The sequence below is a fragment of the Notothenia coriiceps genome, unplaced genomic scaffold (assembly GCF_000735185.1).
Source record: "Notothenia coriiceps isolate Sejong01 unplaced genomic scaffold, NC01 NC01_scaffold00024668, whole genome shotgun sequence".
Classification (NCBI taxonomy): Eukaryota; Metazoa; Chordata; class Actinopteri; order Perciformes; family Nototheniidae; genus Notothenia; species Notothenia coriiceps.
In genome coordinates this window covers 4,292,790-4,301,209 of record NW_011357369.1, presented here as the reverse complement: position 1 = coordinate 4,301,209, position 8,420 = coordinate 4,292,790, and the positions used below count along the sequence as shown (strand labels likewise).

Below are 8,420 nucleotides of genomic sequence, written 5' to 3'. Positions count from 1 at the left end.
GAGCCAGATTTCCCTTCAGACACTCCCAGTCTTTAAGACCCTGAGCTCAGCTAACAGTCCCTGGACTGTCTGGATCTCAGTGTGCGGAGCCAGTGTGACGTACACACACCCCTATATTTATCCAGCCATCCAGGGTCCTACCCCTCAGTATCTGAGGACCTCCCTGGGACAGCTGTCTCCTGAAGAGGACCCACCTCTGGACTCACAGTAACCCCTGTGAGGTCTGTACTTTTGGTACGTATAAATCTGTATCCCTATTAATCAAAAGCTAGTTGTAGTTTATGTGACTCAGTCCTTCTTTTTTTAGCTGCAGTTGCAGACAGGCTGTGCTGAAGGGATGCTTTTCTGTCTCATATTTCTGCCTCTGGTTCTAATTAACTGTGCATTATCCTCCCTCCCCTTGCAGTTTGGAGTTATATATGGATTTTAGAGGGCTTGCAGTGCCGCCTGACTTATTTGTTGAATTCTTCACATAATTGCGTGCAGGAAAAACGCAGTAAATGAGGACACAGATCCTCACTCTACAGAGGAAATGAAAAATTCCTGTGATGAAGGAAACAGATTTGAAGTAGAAGCGCACAAGATAAAAGTACCAAGCTGTTGGTCCTCATGACTGAGCTGTGCATTCCCACTTTCCAACCTGTCTGTATGCACATTAGTCATGTCTTTGTGTGTTTGTGTGTGGTCAGTCTGAAGAAGTGGCCTTGTGTGACTCATCTGGCCTCAGGCAGCATGGCCCCAAAAATAAAACATAACGTGACCTAATTGCAGCTTAGAAGTCTGCTTGTTATGCATGAAGGAGGGCTTGTTGATCTTTTGAGAGTAGGATCTGAAAAACTTGGATGTGAAAAAAAAAAGTCTTAGACGCGGCTCTGCAGTGAAAGCACAACCCATAAAAGCTCACAGCTCATGGAGCAAATAGCTGTGGAAAATAACTCTCGCTTTCATGGTCAGTCTGTTTTTGCAGTAAGAGTGTGATATTAAATTGTGAAACAACTGTGAAAGCATTCCTTGGTTCATGTCAGTCATGCTGTGGGGAGAACTCAGTTTCATTTCATTTAAACTTGCCAGGGAGGGCTGGCACAGGGGATTTAGAAATACTCAGGGCCGAAGGTTAGATCTTGTTGTTTCAGGAGACAATGAAAGGAAAGGATAGCTGTCTGACAGGAATACAGATATACAGACTTCTAGAAAACCTTCCCTTTCCGGAAGTCTTTTATCCACATTTATCAGCGAACAACAGAGATAGCAGGCGTGTATCCACTTTCACTGATAAGCAGCACATTTGCCTCATTTGTTTCAAATGATTGGATGGTTTACAAAACACTCACATTTATGATTTTTGGCCAAAGGAAGGAGTTGACTTGAACTTCGTGAAACAATGGTCTTGTAACTCAGTCTAAGCAGAGTAGTTCCTTTGAAGTTACTCCCTTACACACTTTTATTTGGCCCACATATTGCTTTAGGTTTTCATCATATTTTGGCCCACCAAGGTAAAGAAGAATCGATGAACTTGCATTGAAGAAGGTTTTTGGAATCATGCCACTCTAAGTGGCTTAAAAGCATGCTCACATTTTGATAAGGCTTTGTGTATCGGACATTTTATCCAATACACAAATGTTATCTCCACAACGCTTTGGAAGTCCCATCAGCCTTCTACATTTATATTTACACTTTACAACTGTTTGCTTTGGGATGTTGTTGTGATTCATAATTGTTGGTCTCATTTTGAACCAGAGCATCTGCGGATTAATGGATGTACCCCATTCAATGGCAATCCATCCATTATCGGAGTTGTTGGGCTTTTTTTGTCAAAACAGAAACATGAACTTCATGATGCATTCAATTACAGTCATAGAAGCACCCAAGTTATTATGATATAACCTCGGGGAACCATGAATGTCTGAAACAAATGTAATTGTGGTTAATCCTGTGGTTGATATACAGTCTGGTACAAACAACAACATCACTGTCCCTATAGGGCCACGCGGTCAACATGGCCAAACAAGTTTGACGTTACTCTTGTGTATGAAACATGAAAGCTCACTTTTTTTGTGGTATATTCTTGTAGCATGTTGTCATATATCAAAAATAAAAGTCCACAATTAGAAGGTTATTGCAATTCAATCACGTGCAGGTAAATCAAAATGTAAAAAAATCTGTCTTCTATTGATTTTATTAGATAAATCTGAGGTGAACACAGAATGCTGAATGTGTCTTTTTCTTTGTCAGCACACAGACTGCAGGACTTGCCATGCTCCAGCCTCTCAGTGTAATGAGTAAAGATTGATTGTGAGTGGATTAAGACCTAAATGCTGACTCGCCCTTCTCATACCTTGGCATTTACAGCCTTTACTGTACAATATCATTGGACATTGTGCCAGTATATATTCTTTCTCAAGAGGAGGTCATGTTAAAGGTGGGGTATGTAATTTATTTCAAAAACACTTTTTGTTATATTCCATGGAATGCTCTAAACATCCGGATAGCAATGAATACATTAAGTGCTTTGACAATACATACATAAAAAAATGTCATCTGTGGAAGCCGTGGCGCTGTAAAAAGCACGACCAATCATTTTAGCTGGCCCAGCTAAAATAACTGGATGGCCTACCTGCCTGTCAGCCTTCCATCTCGTGCACAAATTTATCTCGTGCCCTCATTGGTCATGTGTGCGTTCGTGTGTGTTGGAGGAGGGGCTCTGTCAGGAAGTCTGAAGGAAGAGGCAGATTTTTTTCGGCTGCATTGTTTCAAATTCAAGCGCACTCGAGCTGGTTTCTCCAAAATGACATACCCCACCTTTAAGCAGACCTGGAGCTGGCAATTCAGCGGAACAGAAACATTGTCAAGTGCACTCAAAACAAAAGTTTATGTCTTAAAAATCAATTATTTATGTGGAAAAGAAAACAGAACATGGAAGAGAGTAGAAGATAATGGAGACCGTTTGACGCTGCTGCAGTTTTAAAGACGTAATGGGCATACTGCAAATGGTTACTGATTTTATTATTTGTATCATTCAATAGGTTTAATCGTTTTTTCCCCATCTTTTTTCTTTTCATTCTTCTTTAATTTTTAAGTATGTTTGATTTTCACTTAATTGTGGTGTTCTATACCTGCTTTAGTGTTCAAAACATGTCTACTTTCCCTTATTTTAAAGCATTTTGTGCTGCATTTCTTGCATAAAAGGTGCTACATAAATACATTGTTGTACTGATAGTAGTTTTGTGAGACACTTTATCATTCTCAATCAGGGTGTTGCTGAAAGTGTGCTCAGCAAACCCTCGTTGGAGATTAGTATTATGCTGTAATTGTTTGTACTGAGATAGTATATGAAACAGTTGAATTAACAGCTTTTAGAGCTTTTACAAAATCCACATTGTTTGGAAACAGAGAAAAGCTTTGGAATAATTCACCGACATCTGTTTCTCTTTAGCAGCACATTTCCATTGACATGGTTCAAGAATAGCAATGGATCCTGAAGGTTCACGTAAGTAAATGTTATTCACTTTGACTGATGATCGAAAAATGGTGATGATTTTGAAATCTGTTTGAAGGTTTATGTGCTATTAAGAAGTATTAAGAAGCTCAGTTTTATTTATCCTAACTGAATCCCTTATGACAGTACAGTACCTGAGGTGTGACATGATCCTTAACTTTGACTTTTTACATGACTGTGCAGGCATCCAGGATGACCCACATATTAAGGTGATGATGGCAGGGTCGACTCTGAGAAAAATAAAGTCACGTTCATGGAAAAAGCAGCGACATTTCCGCCTCCTGGAGGACGGCATGACTATCTGGTACAAGTCCAGATGGGCAGGGATGGGCCACTCCACCTGTGAGTGCTTCAACATGTGCACATGTTAGCATGCATTATGTACTGAAATATTAACTGTTGTTTTATTCATATGATCCAGCCAGTCTCTGAATAAAAAGTCCACATTATAATGCATTGGGTTCCAGGAAATGTGGGGGTCAAATGACATGTTAAATACAGAACACAAACACTTTTTTCTATTGAAAAATCTGGAACTCAACCTCACGGTCCTATAATTTCTCCAATTCTTAAAGGGCTACAGTGGCTGTACCAAAATACAGGGACAAGCAAGTGGGGGAAAGGGATGTTCTTTATTAGCACGCTTACGTAAGTTGCTGTAGGGGAAAAGGGGGTCCGGGGGTTAAGCTGGCAAGCTGGCTGGAGGAGTTAGAGGGACTGGCAGGGTTTCCATGTATGGCAACAATCCAGCAGATACTTGGTATTGGAGCAGGATTCAGTAGAGAAGGAGCTAACTTGATTGATAGGTAGGTGTGCTGATTACTGATTTTGGCCAGGTGATTAGTGAGAAAGACAAGCGAGGGAAGTTGTTTTGCAGAAAGTTAGATATACAGATCACCCCCAAGTCTGTACAGTATTTGAAGCTAGCAGTTTCATAGATTAGCTTAGCCTAGTTTACTGTGTCAAAAGTGGGGTTGACAGCTAATTGGGACTTTAATTGGAGGGTGATCAGTGTGGGTGGACGGCCGGTTTTGATATGAGCCATGACCCTTTTTATAAAGCTCCATGATGGGAGGTGCAACAGGGCAGTATTAGCCTTTGTGCTAATTAAACAAGCATGTTAAATACAAAGTTTAAGACATGCAGGTAGGCACATGTTGTTCACTAAAGACAGAGCCACGCTTCAGGGTTCAGCTACATATTAAGCATACAGTACTAACAGGAAAGTTGTTTCTTTGGGCCGTCCAGGGGCCCCACTTGGCTATGGCGAAAACATTTATTAATTTTCATCTCTAAAGTACAATATCACCCATAATGGGTCCTATAATACTCAATCGTGTGTCCCGTGTAGAGAAACCCTGTGTTCTAATCTTATTTAAGTGCTTAATCAATATAAGCGTTGGGTCAGGCCGTGTTTGTTTCTAGGCATTTGTGATAGTAATGGAGCTGCCATGTATTGTTTGGGTTATGAGGAAGCTACAAACAATTGTATTTGCCTAGGGGTCCCGTTAAAGTTAACTCCAACTGTGACGTAGCTCAATATATACAGAACTTAAAGTCCCTAAGAACAATGGTTCCTGACCAAGAATACAAAGTTATTATGACAGATATGTGGAAATACAAAATACAATAAATCACTACAAATATACCTTTTAGATTTAATCTGAGATCTGTTATTGGGTATAAGCATGAGCAGTGCAAATTAGGCAATAGAAATAGTGTAATCCTCCAAACACTGAACCTTCCCCATGTCTCAGTCTCAGTCACAGAGATGGAGGCAGTGCGTGAGGGCCACCAGTCGGAGGTCCTGCTGAGTACTGCAGAGGAGTTCCCTGCTGACCTCTGCTTCACCTTGGTGTTTCACGGTCGCCAAGGCAACCTGGACCTTGTGGCTGAGACGCCAGAGGAAGCTAAGGCCTGGATCCAGGGGGTGCGCAAGCTGATCCACAAGGCTCAAAACATGGATGAGAAGGAGAGGCTGGACCAGTATCCTTTCACTGGATTACTTTGTTTGGTATAATATAAAAGAAAGTATCATTAACAGTTTAGTCTGGTGTTATCTGGTGCCCAACACTGGCTCATTTGCTGTCTTCTCTGAACAAGGCAAAAGAAGTCTTGCTAGACCCATACATTGCCCATACCCATTCTTTTTTTTCTAATGTTAAAGGTGGGGTAGGTAAGTTTGAGAAACCGGCTCGAGATACACTTTTTGTTATATTCCATGGAATGCTCTTAACATCCCGATAGCAATGAATATCTTAAGTGCTTTGACAAAAAATCCATCAAAAAATGTCATCTGTGGAAGCCGTAGTACTGTAAAAAGCACGACCAATCATCTGAGCCGGCCCGGCTAAAATAACTGGATGGCCTACCAGCCTGTCAGCCTTCCATCTGTGCACAAACTTATCTCGTGCCCTCATTGGTCATGTGCGCGTTCATGTGTGTTGGAGGAGGGGCTCTGTAAGGAAGTGGCAGATTTTCTCCGGTTGTGTATTTTCAAATAATAGCGCACTCGAGCTGGTTTCTCCAAAATTACCTACCCCACCTTTAAGTTCTAATGATCTTAGCTATTAGCTCTTAGCATCTTAGCCTCTCCTCTCACTCTCCTGTGTCCTGCAGGCAAACAGCTTTAACATTTTTTCCCCCATGGATGTGTATTGGTATGACCCAGATAGTTGATTTGGTGTGACCAAAACATTCATAAAACAATCTCTTCCTTTTATGACAACAGGACAGTGTCATAGAGCAGTGAGGACATCCGGAGTCCATCTTATCAAGGGAGATATATCCCTGCTAGGAGCAGAGCTTTCTTTGAGCGCTTATTGAATGTTGACTATTCTCTTAGAACTAGCTAAATACTTGGGTCTGGGTGAGAGAGCTTCAGAATTGATGGGAGGGAGTGGTATCACCTCGTTGTTGCAAATGTCTTCAATACATCTTCAGTGTCTGACATCAGTTGGAGCTCTCCAGTTCTCTCCTCTTGTTCCAAATCCTTCATCCAAAGTGATGTCACAGTGTGCTGAGACATCATGTAGTTCACATATACATCTCTGCAGCGAGGTGCTTCAGATGAAGGCTGCTGCTCCTGGTGAGGGAAACACACTCTTTGTAGTTTGACACACCTCCATAGCTTGTAGTTTTGACATCATTTGTATTGATACTAAAGTAACTGTGAGATTTGGAAACAAAGCAACAAGTCACTCAATGGTCCGACAAGTTGTGAACAGGATATCTGTACAGTCAGATTATCTTCACCACTTCGTTTGGAGTGAAATTGAATGGAACCAATGTCAGTAACAATCCTTCAAATGTGGGAGCTGAAACAGGAAGCTGGTCTTCACACTGTGGTAGATATGTCCAATGAACAGTTTGGTTATTAAGGCTACAAGTCTGTTTTCTCTTCCAAAGAAGATTTAGTCAAACTCTGGGTCGGTTCAAGACTTCCTTCCTGTGGGAGGTCCGTCATGGACCGTTTCCGAGCAGATCAATTGCAGTTCCAACTAAATCTGACCCAATTGCAGGAAGTGGATTACAGGATTCATGTGTCGATTGTTGCTGACAGGTGGATGACAGGTTAACATTAGTGGTCCGATGTTTGCTTAAGATCTCGGACAAACGTGATAACACACAGAATATGCTAAAGGGGTCGTTTATAAAGTCAAAGGAGGCAGGCTGCAGGAGAAGGGGCGCGTGCACTATTGATTATTAAAGTAACCTGTGTTGTCAGTATCCAGATATGAGTTTGCTTAAATATATGTGTGTGTTTAATTACTTTGTATCAAATAATAGCGATCTGTGTGGCCAGAAGCTGGATATGTGAGGGGTGAAGCCTTTTTGTTTGGAGTGGGATGTGAGCGAGGGGACATCCATATTTGGACAATAGCTCAAATCTCTGGAATAAGTATTGTGGGTGGGAGCCGAGGCGCGACAGGAAAATCACGTCGGACCCATTTTAGTCATTTTTTCTTCCCTAATTCCTTTGTGGTTCATGTTCGAAGTTTGGTTACTTTAGACAAAATTACTATTTTGCGCATTGTTATGTTATGTGTCTACTGAGACCGCCGAGTAAAGATGAATGGCACCGGCATGGTTATAGCCTCTGCGCGTCAGTCCTTCGCCCGCCGGCTCGGTAGCCTTTTTAGTGTTGGAAGAATATGTGTCCACCCCCTCCTCGAACTAGCGCTACGAGGAGGGATCAATAAACAATAAAAAACCGCTAAAGTGAAGACGCCGCTCGATCGGTCACTCAACCGTCGAAGAGGTAACCGGCGCCAAGGAGTGAAAGAACCCGCCCTGGGTCGTGTTACTCAGTCGGGGTCAGCAACTAAGGTAGTGTGTGTGTGTGTTGTGTGTGTGTGTGTGTGTGTGTGTGCACGGACCGAGGAATATCCCTACACAACGATGATATAGCAACGTGTATTGTTCTATATACAACTAGTACTAATAAAGCAACGATGTTGTCTAGCTATCGATTGCTCCCGCGTTTTAGTAATGGAGCCGAGAGTTAGTCTAGGATGTCGTTACAAAACCTCAATCATCTTAACGTGTATGTATCCCCCTGGAAACTGTCGTTGCGTGTGTGCGAAGGAGAATTTGTATAATGCGTGTGTGTAGTAATCTATACATCCGGAGATGTACAGACACGGGATTATTCCTACGAGAGTAGAGGGTGTAGAGATCAGACGGAGAGTACGGTTTTGACAGAGGATGAAGTATGTCTTATTAATTTGTACGAAATTTCGGTTGATATGACGGTGTTAACAACATCGTTAAATGATGAGTGTGTACTTTCTTACTTTTGTGTCCATATCGCAACTTGCTCATTAGTGTGGCGGTATAATAAAATGACGGGTTCACTTTTGTGTGTAGGGTAGACCCCGGGGGGGATGTCGTCACGACATTGCGTGTGGAAAAAAAAAAAAAT

The 8,420-nt window shown here is 41.9% G+C and overlaps 1 protein-coding gene across 6 annotated transcripts in view; it reads left to right on the top strand.

The window, feature by feature from the left end:
• The window catches only part of LOC104955629 (1-phosphatidylinositol 4,5-bisphosphate phosphodiesterase delta-4-like), a 12,654-nt gene continuing 4,234 nt past the window's right edge, over positions 1–8,420 (top strand). The window contains exons 1-5 of one of the 6 annotated variants that reach the window (XM_010782995.1): positions 1–234; positions 2,233–2,292; positions 3,437–3,487; positions 3,680–3,838; positions 5,254–5,482. In XM_010782995.1, coding sequence (XP_010781297.1) covers positions 3,469–3,487; positions 3,680–3,838; positions 5,254–5,482 — 407 coding nt within the window. In that variant the 5' untranslated portion in view covers positions 1–234; positions 2,233–2,292; positions 3,437–3,468. Of the gene's footprint in view, positions 235–2,232; positions 2,293–3,433; positions 3,488–3,679; positions 3,839–5,253; positions 5,483–8,420 lie in introns of all 6 variants that reach the window. The other 5 variants (XM_010782994.1, XM_010782997.1, XM_010782996.1 and 2 more) reach the window with 5 other exon arrangements.